This window comes from Ictalurus furcatus, chromosome 17, assembly GCF_023375685.1.
Source record: "Ictalurus furcatus strain D&B chromosome 17, Billie_1.0, whole genome shotgun sequence".
NCBI lineage: Eukaryota > Metazoa > Chordata > Actinopteri > Siluriformes > Ictaluridae > Ictalurus > Ictalurus furcatus.
Window position 1 is genome coordinate 12,539,209 of NC_071271.1, and position 27,467 is coordinate 12,566,675.

Consider the following 27,467-nt stretch of genomic DNA (forward strand, 5'->3'; position numbering starts at 1 on the left):
ATCCACACGTAGCAACAATATGCTAATTATACATATACAATCAATCTGTAAACCTGCTCATTCATGCAACTATTTAATTAGCCAATCAAGTGGCAACAGTGCAATACATAAAATCATACAGAGATAGGTCAAAAGTTTCAGCAAATGTTCTCATTTCACATCAGATTGGGGGTAAAATGTGATCTCAGTGACTTTGACCATAGCATGGTTGTTGCTGCCAGATGGCCTGATATTAGAATTTCAGAAACTGCTGATGTACTGGAATTTTCATGCAAAGCAGTCTCTAGGATTTACACAGAATGATGTGAAAACTAAGCAAATAACAGTTTTATGGGCGGAAACAACAGAGGTCAGACGAGAATGGCCAAACTGGTTCGAGCTAACAGGAAGACTATAGCAACTCACTTTATACAACCATGGTGAGCAGAAAACAGAACGCACATCAAACCTTGAGGCGGATGGGCTACAACAGCAGAAGACCACAACGTGTTCCAGGTCTGTCAGCCAAGAACAGAAATCTGACACTACAGTGGGCACAGAATCACCAAAATGGTATAGTATAAGACTGGAAGAAAGTCGCCTGATCTGATGAATCTCAATTTCTGCTAAGGCACACAGGTGGTAGGGTCAGAATTTGGCATCTAGAGCATGAATCCATGGACCCAGACTGGGACACAAAATGGTTGAGGCTCTTCTGAGCGCAAAGAAGATCCTAACAATTATTAGTTGCTTTCCTACTAAATAATAATTCTTTAGATTTATATAGCGCTTTTCTAGGCACTCGAAGCACTTTACATAGTATGGAGGGAAATCTCCTCAACCACCACCAGTGTGTAGCATCCACCTGGATGATGTGACAGCAGCCATAGTGCAGCCACAGTGCAGCCATAGTACACCCACCACACACCGGCTACTGGTGGAGAGGAGTGGAGAGTGATGTAGCCAATTCAGGGATGGAGATTATTAGGGGGCCATGAAAGATATGGGGGAATTTTGCCCAGAGTGGCCAGTGTCACGAATCGTGACGGTGCAGAGATAGGACGGCTGCAAGTGCAGGATGAACGGTTGTTTATTAGAAAGAGAGACAGGCAGACAAATCCAAAACGTGATCCAAAACGTAATCCAAAGACATGCAAGAGGTCAGGCGATTGGCAAACAGGCATACACGGGGCAAGGCAGGAATCTAGGTTGACAAACAAAACAAGAAACGAACTATGACGAGGGACTGGAAGCGGATAATCCAGCGCAAACTAACTTTAAACATGAACTGTGACTATGACTACGATACGAACTAAACTAACGCTAACATATTATTATTAATCTTCCGCGTTGAGTGCTGGGAGGCGCGCGGTATATATGTGGACATAATCAGCGTCTAAACTGCTTGCAGCTGAGAGCAATACAGACCCACGTGAAATCCCAGCCAATAACAGAACAGGGAGGAGACATGACAGAAACATAAACAAAACACACGTGTTCAGATGTCATTACGGTCAACAACGGAAAAGCAGGTGCTCGCGCATTCGCGCTTAGAGCACGCTGCTTAAAGGGGAAATCGTGACAGAACCCCCCCCAAAAGGCACTACTCCCGGAGTGCCATGAGTCATCCCATTTAATTGGCGGACCCGGCCCCCTGGACTGAATGTCCCAGGCAGAGCCAGGAAACTGCACAGTGTTCTTGGCGGCGCAGGGAAGCGGAGCGACGTCCTCGGCGTAGCAGGGAAGCAGAGCGACATCCACAGCCGGGCAGGCAGGCTGAGCAAAGTCCTCGGCGGAGCATGAAGGCAGAGCGACGACCACAGCAGGGCAGGCGGGCTGAGCGAAGTCCTCGGCGGAGCATGAAGGCAGAGCGACGTCCTCGGCGGAGCATGAAGGCAGAGCGACGTCCACAGCCAGGCAGGCAGGCTGAGCGAAGTCCTCGGTGGAGCATGAAAGCGGTGCGACAACCCCAGCTGAACTGGAAGCCAGAGCGAAGTCCCCTGTAAGGCCAGGGAGAGGAGCGTGGGTCTCCGTGCGGCCAGGGAGAGGAGCGTGGGTCTCCAGGAAGCAGTAGTGGGGAGACAATGTCCGCCATGGAGCCGGAAGGCTGAGCGACGACCTCAGCTGAACAGGCGGGCTGAGCGACGACCTCAGCTGAACAGGCGGGCTGAGCGACAACCTCAGCTGAACAGGCGGGCTGAGCGACGTCCTCAGCTGAACAGGAGGGCTGAGCGACGACCTCAGCTGAACAGGCGGGCTGAGCGACGTCCTCAGCTGAACAGGCGGGCTGAGCGACGTCCACAGTTGAACAGGGAGGCTGAGCGACGTCCACAGCTGAACAGGGAGGCTGAGCGATGTCCTCAGCTGAACAGGGAGGCTGAGGCTCTGAGGTCACCAGGTGAACCTTGGGCATGGGCGGAGCTTGGCTGGCCGTGTCAGCAGACTCGGGCGCGGGCGGAGCTTGGCTGGCCGTGACAGCAGACTCGGGCGGAGCTTGGCTGGCCGTGTCAGCAGACTCGGGCGCGGGCGGAGCTTGGCTGGCCGTGTCAGCAGACTCGGGCGCGGGCGGAGCTTGGCTGGCCGTGTCAGCAGACTGGGGCGCGGGCGGAGCTTGGCTGGCCGTGTCAGCAGACTGGGGCGCGAGCAGAACTTGGCTGTGCGTGTCAGCAGACTGGGGCGCGAGCAGAACTTGGCTGTGCGTGTCAGCAGACTGGGGCGCGAGCAGCATTTGGTCATTAGGCTGAGATATTAGCAGAGCTTGGTCAACTGGATCTGCAGGCTTGGACGTGAGCTCAGGGACAGGAGGCTTGGCTCGGACCTCAGGGACGGGAGGCTTGGCTCGGACCTCAGGGACGGGAGGCTTGGCTCGGACCTCAGGGACGGGAGGCTTGGCTCGGACCTCAGGGACGGGAGGCTTGGCGCGGACCTCAGGGACGGGAGGCTTGGCGCGGACGTCAGAGACTGGAGGCTTGGCTCGGACGTCAGAGACTGGAGACTTGGCTCGGACGTCAGAGACTGGAGGCTTGGCTCGGTCCTCAGGGACGTGAGATTTGGCTCGGACCTCAGAGACTAGAGACTTGGCTCGGACGTCAAAGACTGGAGACTTGGCTCGGACGTCAGAGACTGGAGACTTGGCTCGGACCTCAGGGACTGGAGGCTTGACTTGGACTTGGACCTCAGGGACTGGAGGCTTGACTTGGATCTCAGGGACTGGAGGCTTGACTTGGACTTGGACCTTAGGGACTTGAGACTTGACTTGGATTTCAGAGTTGAGCTCTGCATGAAGTTGCCTGTAGTAGTGGGTAAACGGCAGGGCAGGTTCGCCTGCCAGACTTACCCCCCTGAGAAGTTGTTCTAGCTCGTCCTTCGCCTCCGGACTCCCGAATCGCATCATGAATTCCCCCACAAACTGTTCTACACTGTCCAGGTTCCTACAGTGCTTATCCAGTTTGAGCTGCACCCATTGACGGGCCGGTCCAAAGAACCGGGACCACATGAATCGGAGCCATTGCTTCTCCTCTGGCTTAGGGTCTAACAGGCTGGCGAAATAGTATTGACAGTCTACCAGAAAATATTCAGGGGCACCGAAAAATCCATCAAATGGATCAGGAAGCTCCATAAATGTCCATTGTGGGAAGTGGACAGAGTCCATAGCGGGGACGGTTGGCGTCGACTTCCGGGTTCTGCGTCTCCTCCGTTCTCCTGCTGCATCCATGTTTTGGTGCAAGATTCTGTCACGAATCGTGACGGTGCAGAGATAGGACGGATGCAAGTGCAGGATGAACGGTTGTTTATTAGAAAGAGAGACAGGCAGACAAATCCAAAACGTGATCCAAAACGTAATCCAAAAACATGCAAGAGGTCAGGCGATTGGCAAACAGGCATACACGGGGCAAGGCAGGAATCTAGGTTGACAAACAAAACAAGAAACGAACTATGACGAGGGACTGGAAGCGGATAATCCAGCGCAAACTAACTTTAAACATGAACTGTGACTATGACTACGATACGAACTAAACTAACGCTAACATATTATTATTAATCTTCCGCGTTGAGTGATGGGAGGTATATATGTGGACATAATCAGCGTCTAAACTGCTTGCAGCTGAGAGCAATACAGACCCACGTGAAATCCCAGCCAATGACAGAACAGGGAGGAGACATGACAGAAACATAAACAAAACACACGTGTCCAGATGTCATTACGATCAACAACGGAAAAGCAGGTGCTCGCGCATTCGCGCTTAGAGCACGCTGCTTAAAGGGGAAATCGTGACAGAACCCCCCCAAAAGGCACTACTCCCGGAGTGCCATGAGTCATCCCATTTAATTGGCGGACCCGGCCCCCTGGACTGAATGTCCCAGGCAGAGCACGCTGCTTAAAGGGGGAATCGTGACAGCCAGTGAGAGTATATACACCGCTAATTTCAGGTGCTCAAATGCAAAGGCCCATTTTTGGAGTCTGTATATAAGATACATTCATTTAATTCAAATAGAGATTCTCGATATTGTGCTTGTATACAGCAAAATAGTTTCACACACAGCCACTGACCATTTATTTATGTTTTTATTAAATCCCTATCCTGTTCCTTGATTATCCTTTGCGTGTGTTGCTGTAGAAAGTGATTGGTAAAATGTTAATTAGAAAAAGGATCACAAAATTCATAACCGAGTATGTCATTACCCCTGAAGTTCTCTGTTTTTATCCATAAAACCATCATCCTATGATGGAGCCTCTGCTTTTTGAGACATTTATTCTTTCCTTTAAAAAAATGAATAAATCATGAATGGAAAAAATAATAATAATAAACCATGGCTCCACATTACTTTTTATTTTCTTTTTAAATAGATTTTCCCAAATACTGTGAATATCAGCCAAAGACAAAGGAGGGGGCCTCAATGCAACCACGCACCTACCAATACATCCACCCAAATATGCTGAGAGGCAAAGCAGCTCACTTGAACCCCAGAGCAAGTACTTGACCTTCTCAAGGTCTCAGAAATACACATCTTTCAGCCAGGGTAAAAGCAAGGCAAAGCCAATTGTATCCATCTTGCTAGAAGTGCAAAACAGCAGGTCTGTAGGGCACAGATTAAGTCTAAATCCAAGGACCTGTGAAAAAGTGTCATCAATAGCAAACTTGTACACTGTTTTGTTTCATCCAAGACCACTAATTGCAATTAAGGTCTGCTGGTACAATACCACACCAACTGCATGTAGGGTCATGGTCCTTGTATGATTGTACCTTGTATGAATGTGTTCCATGGACAACCTTCAACTAGACAAAACTAAGGCAAGCACAAGAGCAGGACTATTACAACACTCTTTCAGCACTACTCTTAACTCCCATTTCCATATAGATTTAACTTTTAATGCACTATGATCACACCATTATGTTAGAGTTTGTTAGGCATCACTTGTGAAATATTTCAGGATTGGTGCCATTGTAGATATTTCAACACACTATATTTAAACAACAGCTTCCAACTTGTTAGGTAATTTATTAACGTGGAGTAGTGTTAGTGCCCGTGCTGCTTTTTCCTCTTTTCAGTGAAATAACCTCCATTTAAGTTTGCTGATTTCCTGTAATTTATGTGATTACTAAAAGGTAATAATAAAAGCTTAATCAATCAGACATGGCAAACGCTGTGCTTTAGCTTGTCCAACATTGTGCCACAGTTTGTGAAACATTGTGCAGCAGTTTGTGCAAGTTGGCAGTCATTTATCAAACAGACATGAACTCCTCCCTGTCTGAATCCCTGCCCCGTTTTTCGATTGTGCCCTGTGCGTGTTTCCGTCTTTAAGGGAAAAAAATGAACCTGCAAGTAGAAGGGCGGATCCCAAGCTATTATGTATAGAGGCTTGGCATGGACGATATATTTATATCATTACATGAAAATCTGGCTACCAAAATTTCAGAATGTAATGGTATGTTTCATGGGATATGAAATAAGCTCTTGGCAGAACAGAAGTTGGGAGTTTATAATGCACTATGGGCAGGTCAAGATATAGCTGTGGTAAATGTATAAGGTGCACTGTGTAGTTTCTATTGTAGCAAGAATGGAATCTGAACATTTCTATTGGTTCACAAAATTCTATCAAAATATCAGTTCTTCCACACAGTGAACAAATTTACATTTTGTCCAATTTCAGTTTTTCACATTTTGGTAATGACGTTCAGGGTCAAAAGTGGAAAGACCGGGCCAGGGTAATGGAGAGAGCAGAGCAGAGCAGAGCAGCAGAATCCTAACTAGACATGATGAGATTTAACAGATTACAATCAAACATAACTAAAAACAGCATGAATTACAAACTGTAGGGAATTTAAGATTCAGGTTGCCCTCATACAAGCAGGTCATGTTAAATGTGGGCTGTGCTGCTTGCTCAATAATTGTTACATCATCAATACAGAAGGATACAATAACCAAAATATTCAGTAAAAAAAAAAAAAGTTAAATAAACAATAATAAAGAAAACTTAAATTTACAATGTGGAAGCATTTCAGATAACAACACATAATCATGGTGTCATCCAAGAAGAAGGATATCCAATTTGCCAAACAATTCATGGAACAAAAACACTGAACTGCCCGAGTATCTTCATGAGCACCATGCATTGTTCAAAATAAACAAATAAATGGAATGCTGCTGTTAAATCAGAGCTTGTTAGCTTAATTTCTATTCACATAGATTCTGTTGCCTGTCCTTAAATAAAATTTTCCCTGATAACTGGTGCTTGCCACCATCTACCGACTTTGCATTAAAGAAAAAACACTTTTGCGGAACATCGGAATACAAAATGAAATACAAAAGAAAGAAAAACAAAGAAATGCCTTTTTGTTTTTCCCCCCGCTGTATTGCATTAGAAAAAGATTATATGGGAAAAATGTCTAACCATAGTGATCTATGATCATTCCTTAAACCATGATATCCAACATAAACACCCTCCAATCTTCCACACTCCTCCCAGTATCACCTAAACTACAAATCCACCACACTTGGACCTGCCACCAGGTTTATTTCTTACCTGTGAGAAGAACTGCAGTCTATTGCCCACTACTAATCCGGACAATATTACATTTCTTGGACTCTGAGGCTAAGGGGATGGGAAATATCCACATAGTGTATATTAGGATTGAACAGAACTCTTTGAAAAGCCCCTGGCAACACACTTTCAAACATTCTGATGCTGAAGATCATTAAATAAGCATTTACCAATGGTAGATTCAAGAAACAGACAGTTTCTTCACAATTATTTAATTGTAACTAATCTTAATTATGTAATTATAACATAAACTGCCTTTTATGCCTGACTGTGTGGGCATGACAGATTACATACTGTGTACTGCATGGTGTCGGATAAGATTTTTGATAGAAATAAAACACAAGGACAATAAAATATGGAGAATGAGAATCTATAGGCACCCTGTCCAGGGTGTACCCCGCTTCGTGCCCGATGCTCCATGGGATAGGCTCCAGGTTTCCCCGTGACCCTGAAAAGGATTAAGCGGTATAGAAGATGGATGGATGGATGAAGAATTTTTGATAATATAGACAATGTCTCTTAAAACTTAATTATAGCAAGGCCTAGGGCCTGACCAAAAAGACAAAGTACAACACACAGCACACACACCCAAGAGCATGAACTCACTCATACACAGACCCAGAGTAACAGAATAACAAAGTAATGGCTAATCATTATTTTGCTAAATCATACTGTACATATGCTAATGACAATGCTGAAAAATCATACACTTAACCATGATAAAGCAGAAAAAGCACACCGGTGATAAATGTCCTCACTCAAAGTCAGCTCAGAAATGCCATAAAAAGCAGAAGTTGGTTTTAAAAAACAAAAGGAGAACGGATCGAGTAAATGCAAACTCAACAGGTCTCGAGAAGTCTGAGGCAAAAATAACCGGATTGGAAAGAATCTAAAAAACCCAGACAAGACATCACCCAGACATCAGATGTAATGGTATTTTGGGCAAACCAGGGGTGTTTCAACTGTATAAAAAGGGAGCCCCGTTTCAGGGGACTTTCAGATCACTCTGGGACATCCCTCTGTGCAGATCTCGTGTGGTGAGCAGCAATAAACCCTTGCTTTTCCTACTCACGGCTCACTGTGTTTTTTGTCATACTCAAACTGATGTAAGTACTTGATGATATAACAGCTGTGTTTAACTTTTTGGAAAATTAGAGACAACATGACCAAGACTTCTCCGTGACAGTGTCAATAATTCAGAAACCAAAAGTGCTAGAAAATGCTAGTACTAGAAATGTGTTTCAAATTATGATTTCCAAGCACTGATGGTGTATTTTGTACAGATCAGAACCTTATACTAGTAAAGCACTGTGCTCATGGAAAGAGGCAAAATCAGGTAAGATTGCTGCTCATGCACTCCACTGGTTAGCTGTATTGTCCTCTCATTTAACTATCTAATATTCCATGGTAGCTGTGGCTTGTTAAGGTTGTAAATTTTGCCACTGAAACTAGGCAAGATCATATTAACTTTGTTGCACTTTTTCAGTTGTGAGATTTTATTCTACAAACATGAACAATACTCTCTTGGCATTTCAATGTGCCCACATGCAAGTATAATGCATCTTGATTATTGCAATTGCAGTGCAGCATAATTACAGTGGGGGAAATAAGTATTGAACAACATCAACGCGTCAACATTTTTTTTTTTTTCATAAAATATATTTCCAATGAGAATGCACATGAAATTTTCACCAGACTTTGGTACTAACTCAAGAAATCCACACATATAAAGAAATCCAAACATTAAAGTCCATTAATGAAGTTGTGTGTAATAAAGTAATTGATACAGGAGAAAAAAAAGTATTGAACACGCTAACTGAAATTTATTTAATACTAAGTGGAAAAGCCTTTGTTTGTAATGACAGCTACAACACGCTTCCTGTATGAAGAAATTACTCGACCGCAGTATTCAGGTGTGATTTTGGCCCATTCTTCTAAATATATTGTTTAAATCTTGTTTAAGTCTTGTTTAAATCTTGTTCAATTGGATTCAAGTCAGGTGATTGACTGGGCCATTCTAACACCTTGATTTTTTTCTCTGAAACCAATTGAGAGTTTCCTTTGCTGTATGCTTTGGATCGTTGTCCTGCTAGAACATCCACCCACGTCTCATCTTCATCATCCTGGTGGATGGCAGAAGATTTTTCTCAAGAATCTCCCGGTAAAGGGCTCCATTCATCGTTCCTTCAATTATATGAAGTCTGCCAGTACCATGCGATGAAAAACAGCCCCACACCATGATGCTTCCACCTCCAAACTTCACTGTTGCATTAGTGTTTATAGGGTGATGTGCAGTGCCATTTCTTCTCCAAACATGGTGTGTAGAATGACCGCCAAAAAGTTACATTTTGCTCTCGTCTGAAGAGTCTACACTCTCCCAGTATTTCATAGGCTTGTCCAAATGAGTTGTAGCAAACTGTAAACGAGCTTCGGCATGCCTTTTCTTTAGTAATGGAGTTTTGCGGGGTGAGCGTGCATAGAGGCCATGGCGGTGGAGTGCATTGCCTATTGTTTTCTCTGTGACGATGGTACCTACTGCCTCCAAGTGTTTCTGGAGCTCTTTCTGAGTTGCCCTTGGCGCTTGGGCTACTCTTCTGACCATTCTTCTGACTCCCTGGACAGAAATCTTGCGTTCAATACTTATTGCCCCCACTATATAATGCTAACTCTCATTCCTTTTAATGGTTAAAAAAGGAAGTTAGAGCTATTCACCAGTACCACACAAACTTCTACACTAAAGTAGTGCACAAAGAGGATAAGTAAGCAGGAAAGAAGTTCTGTGGTTGGGGTCAAAGAGGAGCTGATGGTTAAGTCTGAATGGTATTTTGGAAGCTTGAATTGAAAACTTGAATTGGCCATAGGAAAATATCAGAGTAAAGAAATTTAGAAAACCTTTTCCAGTCGGTGGTAGACTTTCACATGGGAGGTATAATTAACAGTAAGAATTTGATTATTATAATGGGTTGGCAAGGGCTTTAAAAATAAAGCCACCATCAAATGTCCAGGAAAGAGTGCCACTTGTCAAGAGTGTATGTGGGAGAGATGAGGACCGATCAGAATTCCTTCAGGAGCATGCGGTAAAGGATAAAAAGAATTGTTTAAAAAAAAAAAACACAGCCCAACACAAAACCCTACTCCAAGACATTCAGAAATGACATACAACCGAATTAAGCTAAGCAAATGGTGCAGTGGTTTATTCACAAAACACCTGCAGTCTCATTTAATGAACACACACAAATAACAGTGTCTGTGCACAAATATGCTGTGAGCCTAATCAGTAACATTCTGGGAAGGCTGGGGAAGATATTTCATTCAAATTCCTTACTCAAACAAAATGTTACATACTCCGCCGATTACACTGGCTTCTCGCTTACAAAGCACTACATGGCCTTGCTCCTCCTTATCTTTATGAGCTTCTACTGCCCTACATCTCTGACTCTCAGGTCCTTTACTGGTCCAATACTGGGTTACTGGTGGTGCTCAAGACCAGACTGAGGGGAAGATCATTTAGCACCACAGCTCCCAAACGTTAGGAATGCCATCCCCCAGATCCTTTGTGTCTATACTTTCTTCTCTCATTTTAAGACTCAATTTACAACCCCAATTCCAAAAAAGTTGGGACGTAAATAAAAAATGTAAATAAAAACAGAATGCAATGATTTGCAAATCTCATAAACCCATGTTATTCATAATAGAACATAGAAAACATATCAAATGTTTAAACTGAGGAAATGTACCATTTAAAAAAAAATAAGGTAATTTTTTAATTTGATGGCTGTAACATGTATCAAAAAAGGTGGGACGGGGCAACAAAAGGCTGGAAAAATGTGTTACTAAAAAGAAACAGCCGAAGGTTAATAGGCAACAGGTCAGTAACATGATTGAGTAAAAAAAAAAAGAATCTTATAGAGGCAGAGTCTTTCAGAAGTAAAGATGGGCAGAGGTTCACCAATCTGCAAAAAACTGTCTAAAAATTGTGGAACAATTTCAGAATAATGTTCCTCAATGTAAAATTGCAAAGACTATTAATATCTCATAATCTACAGTACATAATATCATCAAAAGTCTCAGAGAATCTGGAGAAATCTCTGTGCACAAGGGACAAGGGTGTAAATCAGTATTGCATGCCCGTGATCTTCGGGCCCTCAGGCGGTACTGCATTAAAACAGGTATGATTCTGTAATGGAAATCACTGCATGGGCTCAGAAACACCTCCAGAACTCAGTGTCTGTGAACACAGTTCACCATACCATCCACAAATGCTGGTTAAAGCTCTATCATGCAAAGAAGAAGCCATATGTGAACATGATCCAGAAATGCCACTGTCTTCTCTGAGCCAAATCTCATTTAAAATGGACTGTGGCAAAGTGGAAAACTGTTCTGTGGTCAGAGGAATTGAAATTTTAAATCTTTTTGGGAACCATGGACACCACGTCCTCTAAACTAAAGAGGACTAAAGAGGAGAAGGACCATCTGGCTTTTTATCAGCGCTCAGATCAAAAGCCTGCATCTCTGATGATATGGGTTGCATTAGTGCCTATGGAATGGGCAGCTTGCACATCTGGAAAGGCAAAATCAATGCTGAAAGGTATATACAGGATTTAGAGCAACATATGCTTCCATCCAGATTCCATCCCATCTTTATGTCTGAGAGACTCTGCCTCTCCAAGATACGCTTTTTATAACCAATCATGTTACTGACCTGTTGTCAATTAACCTAATTAGTTGCAAAATGTTCCTCCAGCTGTTTCTTTTTAGGAACACTTACTTTTCCAGCCTTTTGTTGCCCCGTCCCAACTTTTTTGAGATGTGTTGTGGCCATCAAATTCCAAATTACCTTATTTTTTTCTTAAAATGGTACATTTCCTCAGTTTAAACATTTGATATGTTTTCGATGTTCTATTGTGAATAACATATGGGTTTATGAGATTTGCAAATCTGTTTTTATTTACATTTTACACAGCGTCACAACTTTTTTGAAATTGGGGTTGTAAAAAAAATACCTTTTCTCCCAAGATGTTTACCTTCATTCTTCCTACTACTTTTTCCTGCTTTGTGTACGTGTTTGTATAGCGACCTTGAGTGTTAGAAAGGCACTATATTCATGGAATGCATTATCATAATTTTTTTTAAGTATTGTTTTTTGTTTTCATTGGGAATTAACTATTAAATAGCATAAATAATTCTAAAATACAGAAAGGACATTACAGTCAGAAATATGAAAGGAACACTAATTTAACAGGCCTGAGCTAAAGAAAAAGAACAATTACAAAATGATTAAAGAATTGATGACAAGCAATAAATGCAGAAACATGAAAAGGAGTCATGTTTGAGGAGGGAGGGAAGAAAAACAGTTCACCTACACCTCGCTGATAAAAGGTTAAAGGATGGTCTTCCTTCTGTCTGGACATACAGAGGCAGGTCATTACCTGGGAAAGGGCAAGTTTATTAACAGTAAAAGGTTACTCAGCTCAGCACAAGCTGACAAATCCTTCTAATCATCCGTCCATCCATCCTTCCAGCAACTCGGAGGTGATGAGAAGGCCAGGCTCTGCTCAATTGAAAGTGATGAACTCAGAAATGCCATAAGAAAGGGACGAAATGCCAGGTGCTAGTAGATGAAGCTGACAAGGAGAGAACCGAGGAATAAGACTGTGGATGTGAAAACACAAGTGTGCTTACTGCTGCTATAACTGGAAACATTGCACACAGACAAAAGAACAAAATGTTACTGCCTATCATACTGTCAAATGGACTCCGCGTGCAGCTCTGGGACTCTGTACACTCTACTGGCAAGATTTGCAGTGCTTCTGTGTGTGTGTGTGTGTGTGTTCTATAAATAGGCATAATTCCACGCAGCAGGCAAACGCAAGCTTTACCAAAAGACTTTTGGTAAAATAAATGGTCAAAAGGTTAAGCATGATTATAATCCAGCACTTATACTGTACTTCAAATTGCTGATGCGATATGCTGAAACACACATATACACAGTACTGTGCAAAAGTCTTAAGCATGCTGTTTTTTTTGCATAAACTTTATTATAGATTTTTTATTTTACGGACTTCTACATTATTGAGTCAGTACAAATTAGATTTCCAAACATTTGTTTTCCAGCACAAAATTAAGTGTTACAGAAAACTGTTTGTATGTCAGTAAAGAAAGCAGTATAGTACATAAGAGAACACTTTTCAGACAAAAAACAAACAAACACAATGAAGGCTGCTGGGTTTTGCTGAAAAAATAACAAGCGCGCGCAACAGTCAAAATCTCCAGAAGAACTGTGGCTTCTTCTGCAAGATGCTCAATAAAACTTACAGCTCATTTCCTTATAAAACTGTAGAAAGTGTACCTGAGACTACACATTCTTTTTAAAGCAAAAGGTCGTCAAACTAAATTGTGACTTTGTTTAATTTATTACAATTTATTACTGAACTTTATAGTATTTATTCATGTAAAAACATTTAATTTCTGCATTTTTGAAGGCATCTTTGCTGTACAGCATTTCTTTGCATGTGCCTTTGATTTTTGCACAGTACTGTACATCATACCGTAATTATTTCATTGCTCAGCTGATTATTTGAGCACAAAGACAAATTAATCCGATTAGCCTTTCTGGTGAGATCTGCTTTAATTAGCAGCTTGCTAAGCCACCGGTGAAATGAAGGTTATATACGATTATAGCCGCTGTCTAAAAAAAAAAGGAAGTTATTAAATGATCCCTTATACACATGAACCTGACTCTAACCCACATGTGCAGTGTGATACTCTTAATATATTATTAGTACTGTATAATAAATTATGTTATAACATATAATACATTCCCTGCACTGACTTCTCTGGAAGTGCCGTGTATTTGTTCAGCACTCATGTGACTAGCAGACAAGCACTGTATTGTGTCTGAGGTGAGGTTCTTGATGCTACTTTTGATGATATAATCTTTAAACTGTCAGCAAAACCTAGCAGTGACATTATCAGAAGAAGACAGAAGGAGCAGCAATTCACAAGGATGTAAATCCAATTACAAGAATTAACAGTGCAGGTGTACTACCTAAATTGATTTTAGTTTTAATTCCCCTCTTTGCTTTTAAAGCAAATGCTGTACATTTCAGCATACCTCAGGGTTTTTACTAAATAGAAATGTTTTCATACCCTCAACATTGAGAACTTGTATACTTTTAAAAGAAAATGTGACCATTTTACTGGTTATACTCTTAGTAAAATACTTTTTTATCCATTTTGTGTATGCGTTCTATTTTCCCCCCAGATCTGGCAATTTAATGGATATGTAGACATGAATTACTTGGCAGGGGCACAAGTCTTTGCAAGATAAAACACTTGTAAGGAACATAAATATTTTTCCCCCCACTAGAAAGTGTGGCACGGCACAGTGCAGTTACAAATCCAGGATTACCTGTACCCTGCTCAACACCCATGCTTTCCATCACAATTCATCATATAAAAAAACAATTTTTTACAAATTACTTAGAATAAAATATTAAAATCACGTATAATATTTTTTATATTAAGTTAATATGTGCATGGCATTTTCAAGTGTTCCCCTCACAGGATCCACTACTGAGCATGAGACAGTGAGTTTGTTGTAATTGTGACAAGTGACGCAAAGCCAAGTGTGCCAATGCTTTATTCGTAGTGTGTGTGTGTGTGTGGGGGGGGGGGGGGGGGGGGTTTGACACTTGGGTGCAAGATTTGACAACATTAGAACAACACAGTGCATTTACTGTGGCTGAATCTCAAATCATGTTTTCTTGGGCATCTAGTGCACTAGACTCTGAAGAAACCATTCCAGCAGGCAGGTAGTTAAAATGAACCAAAATTACTAAACAGAATGACAAATTACAATCTCGCTTCCTAAAACTGAGAATAAAAGTTTGTCAGACGATCATGACAGTATTACCAGATTGCTGTACCATACTGTGCTGTAGTCTGTCCATACAGAAGTTTTTGTGAACGTTGTGGACAAAAATGCTAGATTTTGTTGCTGCTTTTTTTTTTTCCTCCAAAATGTGCAATGCAATTTGAGCAGTGTTTTGTGCTGTATTGCTGAAAACTACTTGAACTGGCGAAACTGCAATTGCACAAAATTGTTCTGCATGCTCTTTCACAGTGATCATGTTCGATGCACGTGAATCGAAGATGAATTTGGCTGAATGCTTGTTGTGATGATGTCACATGATGCGTCTTGGCCCAATTCAGTGGTAAATTTGATGAATGGCAAGCTACTCTGAATATTGCAGAGTTTGCTTGATTGTGTGTTCATGTTTGCGATCTCAAAACCCCAAAATCCTGGAAGCACTGTATAGAAGTGTGATTGTAGTTTGATCGTTTCTAGCTTTTTATTTTTCTAAAACTGACAGTGATTGAGTTACAGTTACATGTAACTAATCAGCATTCTGCACTATTTTCCAGCTTTGCCAACACGTCCTGGAGCAGGAAGAGTATCCAAACTCAGCACAGGTACATTGTTCACTCAGCAGTGGAAAGAACAGCAAACTGTGGCATCACAGACTTGTTAGTGTCTAGCTATGTTCGACTACTGATCAGAAGGTCATGAGTTCAAATCCCAGCACTACCAAGCTACGACTGCTGAGCCCTTGAGCAAAGCCCTTAACTTTCAACAGCTCAGAGAGATAAATGTAAGTCGCTCTGGATAAGGGCATCTGCCAAATGCCATAAATGTAAATTTATGTAAATGCATGTAAACTAAGAGATTTTTACATAATTCTATATAATGCTATATAATTGTTAATGAGCAAAGATCAAGACATTCTGTTACAGAAGGTTACAGAATCAACCAGCCCAAAAGAACCCATATCACACCCCTCTTCATCTCCCTCCACTGACTTCCTGTAGCCACCCGTATCAATTTCAAGGCCTTGATGCTCACGTACAAGACCTTGTCTGGAACAGCACCCACCTACCTCAACACTCTCCTGAAGGCTTACGTTCCCTCACTCAATCTGCGATCGATTAATGACCGACGCTTAATAGTGCCTACTCAGCGTGGCTCAAGTTCCCTTTCTAGAATCTTCACACTAACTGTTCCTCAGTGGTGGAATGAACTTAGAATCTGGATATCTTCAAAAAACAGCTAAAGACCCACCTCTTCCGTTCTTCCATGAACACTTCACTAACCCCTAAAACCCCAACCCCACATTAATCTTAAAAAAAAAAAAAAAAAAACAGAAAAAAAAAAATACCCTACTCTGGCTCATACACCTCTACTCTGCGCACTTTGCTTCTCTAGAACTCTTGTATAGTAGCACTAAAGGAAACATTTTCAAATGACAAATCTGTTACTGTGCAAGTCATACTCACTTTGGAGACTTTAGAGCAACAAACTATATAGCATGGAGGCTAATATGAATGCAGAATGCCTTATGACTCTTGGCTTATGGTGGTGGCCTGGAAAACCCTTCACACCCTTCAGATATAGTTCTGACAACTACAGTCTTTCCTGAACTAAAATAGGTTTCTCTTTTGCACACTTCTCAACCACAAGTAAAGGTAGAATGTTTTGAATATACGATTACCCCAAAAGTGAAAATGAAGAAAACTGCATTTAAAGATTACACTGCGGCGCAGGAGCATCGATCTGACAGCCGGTATCCAATTACAAACTAAACTGATTAGGCTAACGTCCAGTTCTTTACGGTACGTAGAAATCCAACAAACATGATTAAAGCCTGACAGTCACTTTGTGGGGAAAGCATGCTTAGCTAGCAAGGTTTTAGACAGCTTTATGCAGACTATTTTTACCATGACATTTTTTAAACTGGCTCCATAGCCAACGTGATAGGCAAGATTAAAAACTAATTAAAATCATCCCTGTGTAAATTTTGTAAAATATATTTATAGTTTATAAGCATGTTATAGGCAGGGGAAAAAAAACCTAACTATTTTTCACCTTTAATGGATTTGTTTTCTTGAAATTAGCCACAGTGACATTTGACAAGTTTTCCCAGATCTCCTTAATTTACCCAAGACTTTTCATGTATTCTTTTACATGATAAGTAAAACCGAATTGTTTTTACTGTCAGCCAATTAAAATAATATTAGTGCTTTAATGAAACAGTTAGTCACAATTATCAAATTCAGATTAGCCGTAATTGCTATTTATTGCTAGATTCCATTAAGTAACTTTTGAGTGGTGTCATATTTTAATTGCAGTGGATGGATATAAATTATGCTTAGTGCTCTTTTGAGAGAAGTGTCTACAGCTTTTGATAGGTCTCAATCAAGATGAATATGGGCTAACAGTTTAATTAAACATAGCAATATGAATTTTGAAGTATTAGTCATTACACAATTAGTGACTTGGGTCTTCAATCTTTCATCGCATCAACATTGATTGCAACTGTTATGTCTATTACATACGAAAACAACATATTAAGCCTAAATAAACCCTCAAAACATTGGGGTTGTCAGCAGACTTTTCAGACTGATGCTGCTGTTATAGGTTATGTCTACATTAATCTGGATAAATTTGAAAATGCAACTTTTTCTCTATGGTTTGACCTTCCGTCCACACTGACACGGTGTTTTTCGAAAAGTGGATACATTTGAAAACGTCGTTTTCGCGTTGTAGTGTGGAATAAGAAAACAGAGATATTCAAGAACCATGATGTATTGACGCATCAGTCATGTGACCCATTTAACTCAAAACAAACAAGAAGGTGGGCAATGTCACATGCTAAATGGTCTGCACTTATAAAGTGCCTTTTAACCTTAGCGGTTCTACAAAGCACTTTACACTGTGTCTCATACACACTCACACACTCACTCACTCACTCACACACTCTCTCGCTCTCTTACACACACACTCACACACACACTCACACACACTCACACACACACTCACACACACTCACACACACACTCACACACACTCACACACACACTCACACACACACTCACACACACACTCACACACACACTCACACACACACTCACACACACACACACACACTCACACACACACTCACACACACACACACACACACACACTCACACACACACTCACACACACACTCACACTCACACACACACTCACACACACACTCACACACACACTCACACACACACTCACACACACACTCACACACACACTCACACACACTCACACACACTCACACACACTCTCACACACACTCACACACACTCACACACACTCACACACACTCACACACACTCACACACTCACACACTCACACACACACTCACACAATGCAAGGTGCTAGCCTGCCATCAGGAGCAGCTTGGGGTTCAGTGTCTTACATTGTCTTCCACACTTCAGCACGTGAAGGCATGTGGGCCGGGGATCGAACCACGAACCCTGCGATTAGTGGACGTTCTACCACCTGAGCCACAGCTGCCCCAATCTTGCATCCAATCCAGTTTGACAGCACTGTTAAATATTAACATTAAAGATTAACTTTGTACAACCTTCAGATTCCTTTTTAAATAAGAACTTGATGAAAATGATCCAGACCAAAGCTTCTTACATTTTTACGCATGAACAGTATAGGGATGTAAGCATTTTCAGACATTTCAGTGAGGATGAGCAATTTTTGTAAACTGTGAAAACACCAGTGTAGACGGAGAGCATTTTGAAATAAGAATGCAGTTTTCAGATCTATCCGGATTAATGTGCATGTAGCCATAGACAAAAATGTCACTGGTGGCCAATTAAAATAGCATCGTAACAAGAGACAGGCAAAGACAGCCAGTTGTAGGAGTATCTAAATTTAATTCATCAAAATCTCTGCTGTGTAAGCATAAGTATTACTATGAAGCTTGTCTAAAAGCCACCAATAGGAAGACAGCATACAATTACGCAAAAGTCACAGGACAGCTAAAAGTACAGCAAAATGTAACCAAAACAAAATAACGGACAGAAAAAATGTCCTTGTTATCCCAAGCTCATTTCGAAGAATGCTTCTGTTTATGTGACTAATGAAGATGGTAAATAGTCTGCACTTATATAGCGCTTTTTTAACCTTAGTGGTTCCAAAGTGCTTTACACTGGTTCTCATTCACCCATTCACACACACACACACACCAATGGCTGCAGAGCTGCCATGCAAGGCACTAGCTTGCCATCGGGAGCAACTTGGGGTTCAGTGTCTTGCTCAAGCATGTGGAGTCACGTGGGCCATGAATCGAACCACCAACCCTACGATTAGTGGACAACCCGCTCTACCACCTGAGCCACAGCCACCCATGATAGAAATGATCATGATAATGATCATGCTGACTGATGATGTAAACAAACTGTACGTTTATTTAATTGTTAGTCTATCCTTACAGGATTTTCGTCATATAATCTAACATGGAGAACACATTATGACACAGCCTGTTATATCATTTTGCCAAGGTTTTCTTGGGATCATCTCCTATAGTGTGACAAGTAATAATTTGAAAAGACTGAATAGGCTTTAGAGTGCGAATGAAATGTGGTTTGGGAAGGAGAAGATGGTTTTTGTCCTGTATATCCATGGATAGAGGATCCTTTCTTATGAACAGAGCACACAACAAAACACCAGCACACATTCCCCTGGAGAGATCCCAGAAAGGACCTGGCACACAAAACAAGCCACCCGCTAACACACTATATCAAACACCTATTTGCTGTGATTCACTTAAACGTGGGCTTGAGAGGGCTTCATTCAGCAATGTGCTCTCAACATTTCACTTTCTCAATGGATCTGCCAATGTTCTGATTTCACCTCAACCTTCTCACCATTCTTCGCTTGCTGAATGTGTGTGACTACTTAATAGCAAAACACATATGACTCATAATCTCACCTGTCTAAAAGTGACAAGAAGCCATGCTGTGCTCTGGGACATGTGTGCTGGGCTCTGGAGTGTGTGCTGGGGAGGGATGCAGAGTGGAAAAGTTGGAAAGAGATTTCCAAGAGCATTCTAGAGGCTCTGTATTGTAATTGTGCAGTCATTGAATTGGATAATGAAGTGCCAAAGTTAGAAGGGAAATACGCTCTCGCCTCCCCTAATTTCAAACTAGAGATATGAATGTTTTCCATCTCAGTGTCTAGGTGAACAGAACACGACAGCAGTTTATTCAAGCTGAAAAAAAGGTAAGAAAGGTAAACACAAGAATGGAGCACAGAATAATGCAGCCAGCAACTATTTTTACCCTAAAGTAGCAAGTCAAATCATTCGCTTTCAGCAGTTTTCCCAGAAAAGTTCATAATTGTTCTGGAAATGCCTAATCATCTAATAGGTATTATTCAAATTGGAACTTAATATACAAAGAGATCATAATTCTCTCTCAATACAGGCTTACCAAGGTAAGGAGTCTCACTGTAGGAATAGTGCTACTTATATATACACCACTTAGTAGCCCTGAATCCCTTAGACCTTAATCCTAAATTGCAGATTTCAGAGATGTTCATCCTGCATAGGCGCTTAAAGCAGGACCTTAAGGTACTCCAGCACAAGAGGTAGATCCCATGTCGGGCTCAGTGGGAATCATGGCGATAGAAGAGCTTTGCTTATTTCAGAAAAGCCATAAGTCTACGAGGCCCCAGAGAAATGCCATCCACAGTCCTTCAGCATAGAGGGGGATTTGCCGCTCTCTAGCAGTCCCTAAAGAAAAGTTAATATCTATTGAATAGGGCAATGCATCAGAATAATGAATCCACCGGGAATCAGGCAATGCATCCACCTAAGGGTATACAAGGTTGTAGACCTTAGTGTTTCAGTCCAACAGGCAAGACGAATAGTCACAGATGACTTGGCTGACGGTGGCAAATCTCTGAGCAAATTTACTCAGTGAAGAAGCTGCCAGCAACCACTCACAAAAGCAGTGGTGGAAACCAAGGTCTTACCAGCCATTTTGGGGCCACAAGCAGGACTCACTGTGGTCTAGTTGCTGAATTCTGTGCAATATGGGCAGAATCAACAGGAGAGGAAGAAAAGTGTATGATAAATGGTGAGGTCAGTCATAGCCCAGCTCATCCTGTTAGGCCTTAATCCTAAATAAATACTTGGGTTATAGGCAAATATTGGCCATTATTCAAGAAAAAAAAACTTGGAACTAAACTTTGCACTGTGCTCCATAGGATCTCAAGAAGGCTAGTCACACAAGTCAGACCTCTAGCTTTCGCTGGAGGAAATAAAAACTATGCAACAACTGAAGATGCTGAAGATGGCATCAATGTATCTAAGAAATGGTGTCTGCACATATTCATTAATTTGCTGAATAAATGTATTCTCAACAATCCAGTGGAGAGATTTGCATAGTAATCTGCCATTACAGTGCCATTTACAGGTTCCATTACAGTATCAGAAAGTTGTGTCTCTGCTTCCTTGATATATAGAGGTCTACTCGCCATACAAAATCTGCCCCAACTTTATCTGCTCACTCGATCTCAGTGTCATTCGTTTTGCTGAGAATTGTCAAGGTTGTATATTCCTTCCATAAGTAGAGTGATGTTTGTGTGTTTTTGAAATGTCTCTTTTACAGGTATTGATGGAAAAAAAAATCCAGTGCTTGAAAATCTCCTGCCAGAATAATTAAGTAGAATTAAATCCGGAGACATCAGCAAGGTTTCTATTGGAAGTCTAAACGGTGTACTTTGGACATAAAAATGAGTATGTAGCCTGTCAACAATGGCAGTAAATTCAATGGAATTGGGCCTTGTGGGTATACACTTAAAGCTGGAAGGACGTTAGTTTCAGATCGTTAGGCATGATGATTGGAAAAAACAGGTGGAATATTGCTTCTGGCTAAGTCTTCTTAGTCAGCAGCAAGCTTCTATTTTCTTTTTTATTTTATTTCCTATGACATGGGAGTCTGAATTATGTTTGTGGATTAAACTATGGTGTTTAATCAGCACTGTATACAAGCCAAATCATTTTATGATCTATTTAGGGTGCACAGTTTACACAATATTTATAAAAAAAAAATAAAAAAAAAACACTAATTGGTACGTGAATCCATAATGATAATGATTATTGATACTGTCATCTCTCCTATATTAGTGGAGAAAAATAATTGGTATTCCCAAGCAAAAAATATATATATATTTATTTTTTTAAATCTGACTTTCAAATCCATTCTCTAGTGTTTTCATTATTTTGTCCAACTCTTATATAAAAGACACCCACCTTCTTCGAAATGCATTATTAACTTCACATTCATAGACCATTTAAAAACAAACAAAAAAAGCAGATTTTTCACACACTGAAACAGGCAGACAATTCAGAACACCCTCCTTGCTGCATTTACTGTTCTGCTGTTTACAATATCAATAACTCTCCATTTGACTCACCTCTTTTGGCTTTCACCTGTCTCACCCTCCATATCGTTTTGTGGATCTCAAAATTGTAGTTGGAAGGGAGAACACTAACTGCCTCTTGAAGCTCAGGGTCTTTGAGAATCTCATCAGGAATCTGATTCGCAACCCTCCTCGGGCCTTTCACTAAACCACAGTAATAAAAAAGCAATACAGTTTCAGCATACATGCATTCAGACAAAGTTGTGAAAACAAAAATGTAATACGTATTTTTACTGCTTTGTCCCGTGGTTTAAAAATACTTTAGGTGCCTTGTAACACGAATGATTAGCTTTACATCTTTTTTGTCTGCATCCTAGAATATACAGCTATCTATAACGGTGGTCCATGAAGCATAGCCAGGAGGTCAGAAACAAACGACAGTATAATTATATTTATTATCAAGTTCTTATAGTTATTACCTATGGGGTCCCTGGCTGTAAAAAGTTTGCAAACCTCGCAGCTAGAAAAATAAGTGCAAGTCAACATCTAATATTATTATATATATATATATATATATATATATATATATATATATATATATATTTAGTATAGTATACAAAGTGTCAATATTTTGTGTGGCCACCATCATTTTCCAGCACTGCCTTAACCTTCTTGGGCATGGAGTTCACCAGAGCTTCACAGGTTGCCACTGGAGTCCTCTTCCACTCTTCCATGACGACATCACGGAGATGGTGGATGTTAGAGACCTTGTGCTCCTCCACCTTCCATTTGAGGATGCCCCACAGATGCTCAATAGGGTTTAGGTCTGGAGACATGCTTGGCCAGTCCATCACCTTCATCCTCAGCTTCTTGAGCAAGGCAAAAGTCGTTATCATGCTGGAATACTGCCCTGCAGCCCGGTCTCTGAATGGAAGGGGTTCATGCTCTGCTTCAGCATGTCACAGTACATGTTGGCATTCATGGTTCCCTCAATGAACTGTAGCTGCCCAGTGCCGGCAGCACTCATGCAGCCCCAGACCATGACACTCCCACCACCATGCTTGACTGTAGGCAAGACACACTTGTCTTTATACTCCTCACCTGGTTGCTGCCACACATGCTTGACACCATCTGAACCAAGTAAGTTTATCTTGGTCTCATCAGACCACTAGACATGGTTCCAGTAATCCATGTCCTTAGTCTGCTTGTCTTCAGCAAACTGTTTGCAGGCTTTCTTGTGCATCATCTTTAGAAGAGGCTTCCTTCTGGGACGACAGCCATGCAGACCAATTTGATGCAGTGTGTGGTGTATGGTCTGAGCACTGACAGGCTGACCCCCCACCACTTCAACCTCTGCAGCAATGCTGTCAGCACTCATTCGTCTGTTTCCCAAAGACAACCTCTGAATATGACGCTGAGCACATGCACACAACTTCTTTGGTCGACCATGGCGAGGCTTGCTCTGAATGGAACCTGTCCTGTTAAACTGCTGTATGGTCTTGGCCACCGTGCTGCAGCTCAGTGTCAGGGTCTTGGCAATCTTTTTATAGCCTAGGCCATCTTTATGTAGAGCAACAATTCTTTTTTTCAGATCCTCAGAGAGTTCTTTGCCATGAGGTGCCATGTTGAACTTCCAGTGACCAGTATGAGGGAGTGTGAGAGCGATGACACCAAATTTAACACACCTGCTCCCCATTCACACCTGAGACCTTGTAACACTAACAAGTCACATGACACCGGGGAGGAAAAATGGCTAATTGGGCCCAATTTGGACATTTTCACTTAGGGGTGTACTCACTTTTGTTGTCAGCAGTTTAGACATTAATGGCTGTGTGTTATTTTGAGAGGACAGCAAATTTACACTGTTACACAAGCTGTACACTCACTACTTTACATTGTAGTCATCTCTCTACTTTACATTCACTACTTTACATTGTAGTCATCTCAAAGTGTCATCTCTTCAGTGTTGCCACATGAAAAGATATAATCAAATATTTACAAAAATGTGAGGGGTGTACTCACTTTTGTGATTATGTGTGTGTATATATATATATACACACACACACACACACACACACACACACACACATACATACACACACACACACATATGAATATATATATATATATATATATATATATATATATATATTCATTCATATGTGTGTGTGTATGTATGTATGTGTGTGTGTGTATATATATATATATATATATATATATATATATATACACACATACATACATAAACACACACATATGAAATATATATATATATGTGTGTGTGTGTGTGTGTATATGTATGTCTCAGATGTTATCTTTCTCTCTATATATAGAGAGATAGATAAATAGATAGATAGATATATGATATTATGTTTTGTCATATGTTTTGGTCTAAAACTCACTAATGGTATTCAATTACAGACTTTTCATTTTAAACAGTGTAAGAATTTTCATTTTGAGGCCTTTTTGGAGTTATTTATAGGGGTGACAAGTAAAAAAAAAAAATAATAATAATAAAGTTATTAGTTAGTTTCTGCTGCATTATTGTGAAAGCGATATCTTGTAAGCTCATTTATAGCAAACCACAGAAATCCAGGATAAAGTTTTATAATGAGTTACAGATGAATCCCTGAAATATTAGATACCAAACACTAGGATTGGGCGATATTTTATCGTGTGTGAAATACCGGTAGAAATTCTCCCCACAATAAGAATTAGTCTTCCCACGATAATAACGATAAAGCCTAGTTGATGACGTATTTGTGTGCGACGGTCTGAGACCCGTTCGCAGCTCACGTGCAGAGTGAAGACAAGTACGGCGGAAGGCAGACGTGAAGCTGAGGAGGAGTTTATCACTAAACGAGGAGCTACCTCTACAATCTGGGACTGGTTTGGTTACAGAAAATCAGATGTACAGCAAATGACCGTAAGACAAGAAAAATAATCTTGTTTTCCATTTGAATAAGATTATTTTTCTTACCCCATTGGCAGATCATTTTGCTTGTTTCAAGCAAAAACTCAATTGAGATGATCTTTTTCTTTCAGAAAACAAGATCTTATGTCATTTTACTTATCTAGTAAAAATCATGATATACTTTAAGTCCATGTTGCCCATCCCTACCAAACACTATTCATGCAGAGATTCGTCAAGTGTTGAATATATCCTTAAAAAAAACCCATTTTGCCTAGCACTAAAATATGATCAGCAGATTACAGTCACAAGATAATGTTATAAGAAAAATCCACCCTGAACAAATTCAACGTTTATCTTTATAATTAGCAGGTGATCTTCAGTGGTGTCCAAGGTTTATTTTATAAAGAAATTCCAAGTTGATTTTCTTAGTTTAAATGTCTTTCAGGACTATTTTCTCGGTTTCCTACCCACTGATTTTCACACCAGCAAGATGTAAGCCTTGCATCATCTCTACCTACAGCAAACGGTGCAGCGGCACTTTAATCTTTTAGTCTGACCAGATTTCACCTCCTCATCTATACACTTTGCTCAAACAAAGCTTTCATGCTAATACCACCATCAACACCATCATGCTTATCATTTCATAGTTTAACTAGTGGAGGCAAGCATCTAAGATAACATAATGCATCTGCATCACATAGCTGCTTTGCATTCTGGACCTTTGAGCCTAAAATTAACTTTCTCAACTATTTTTTTTTACACTGGATATAACCTTACTGTGAAACCCAATCCCTTGTTTTATATATTACAGAAAACTCCTTCCTTTTACTGTGTCGTCAGAGTGACAGACACCCAGTAATTTCTCATGGGAATAACGAAGATACACCACCAACCAAAAATTAGCAACAAATCCCTAAGCACATCACAACTATTACAATATAAACATACTGCATGTGTTTCAGGATGGAGGTTTCCTTTAATCTCAATATTAGGTAGAGATGCTACATATGAATGTGTATTAAAATATAATGCTTAAACACATCTGACACACTAAAATGGTTAAATTATTACAAATTGAGATCATTAAATGTTTCAGTTACATGGGTGAAGCACTAGAAAGGTGGAAATTACAATGAGTGACAGAACCCTGACAGTTATTCAGATATTTGACTGGAGTTTAGAGGAAACAGCTAAAAGTTTTAGGTGCTCTTTAGAAACATTAAGTGTCTGTAAACTCAACGCGCCAAAGGCACCCATGTGGCTTATTATTATTATTATTATTATTATTATTATTATTATTAAGCTAATTGAATAATATATGTGATCTCCATTGCTAGTAGGCTACCAAGCAGTCTTGGGCAGCTCACACTCACATTAGTACAGCATGCTACAAACTGCTTCACAGACGCTGTAAATCTACAGCGAGAGCAGTGACGATAAAACATCACAGATTACTGCATCCTGACATTCAGAATAATCAGGATAAAAACACACGCATGTTTACCTGTCGGCTTTTTACTGACGATTTCAACACCTCCACTGGGCGCCGCCATGTTAGCGCATAGCCCCTCCACGTGAGGTGAAGAAAGGCATCATCAGTGGAGCACCGAGCGATTCAACGCGCATCGATATCATCAGACACCAAACCCATTCATTGCCGCTGGCTTCGTAGTGCCCTTCTGAATATACTTAGCTAGAACATTGAAATATCTTATTAGTTCAATAAATAAACAAATAAATAGACCGTAATGTATATACTACTCATTTAGGTGAATCAATCTTAAATTGTTTCATGAGTATCATGTTTGTATGGAAGCTCTAACTTGTTTTCTTCTGATCTCGAGTTATTTTTTTCCTGATCTCAACATTTTAATTTAATTTTCCTGTGTACTGGACATCCATCATCCCCTAGTCAATGGGTTTTTGGTTACATGCCTGAAATAAGGCCTGTGGTTAACACAAGCTCAATATATGTTCACGTTTTATACTAACACATAAAATACATCAGTAATACTCCACTCACAAAGCTTTTACGTGTCTTGAAAAAGACGGCTGCTAACAAGTGGCTAAATGCTACTACAGAGGTTGTCAGGGACATTAGCCGTCATCACGCCAAACAGGAAAACTTCTCTGTTACATCCTGGTTGTGTTTAAATTCGCACTTTTTCAACTCGAACTTTCCAACTTGTAGATTTATCAGCTTATAGTATTTTCCAATTGTGTTGTTTTTTGTTTTGTTTTGTTTTTTTATTAAAGATGAAAAGAGTTG

The 27,467-nt window shown here is 40.6% G+C and overlaps 1 protein-coding gene across 1 annotated transcript in view; it reads right to left on the reverse strand.

Moving 5' to 3' along the window:
* dph1 (diphthamide biosynthesis 1) overlaps positions 1-26,824 on the reverse strand; it is a 110,490-nt gene extending 83,666 nt beyond the window's left edge. Inside the window, exons 1-2 of the mRNA XM_053646422.1 lie at positions 26,703-26,824; positions 22,339-22,488 (exon numbers count right to left, since the gene is read on the reverse strand). Of these exons, the coding sequence (XP_053502397.1) occupies positions 22,339-22,488; positions 26,703-26,751 (199 nt within the window). The 5' untranslated portion in view covers positions 26,752-26,824. The remainder of the gene's footprint in view (positions 1-22,338; positions 22,489-26,702) is intronic.
* Between the last annotated feature and the right edge of the window lie 643 nt (positions 26,825-27,467).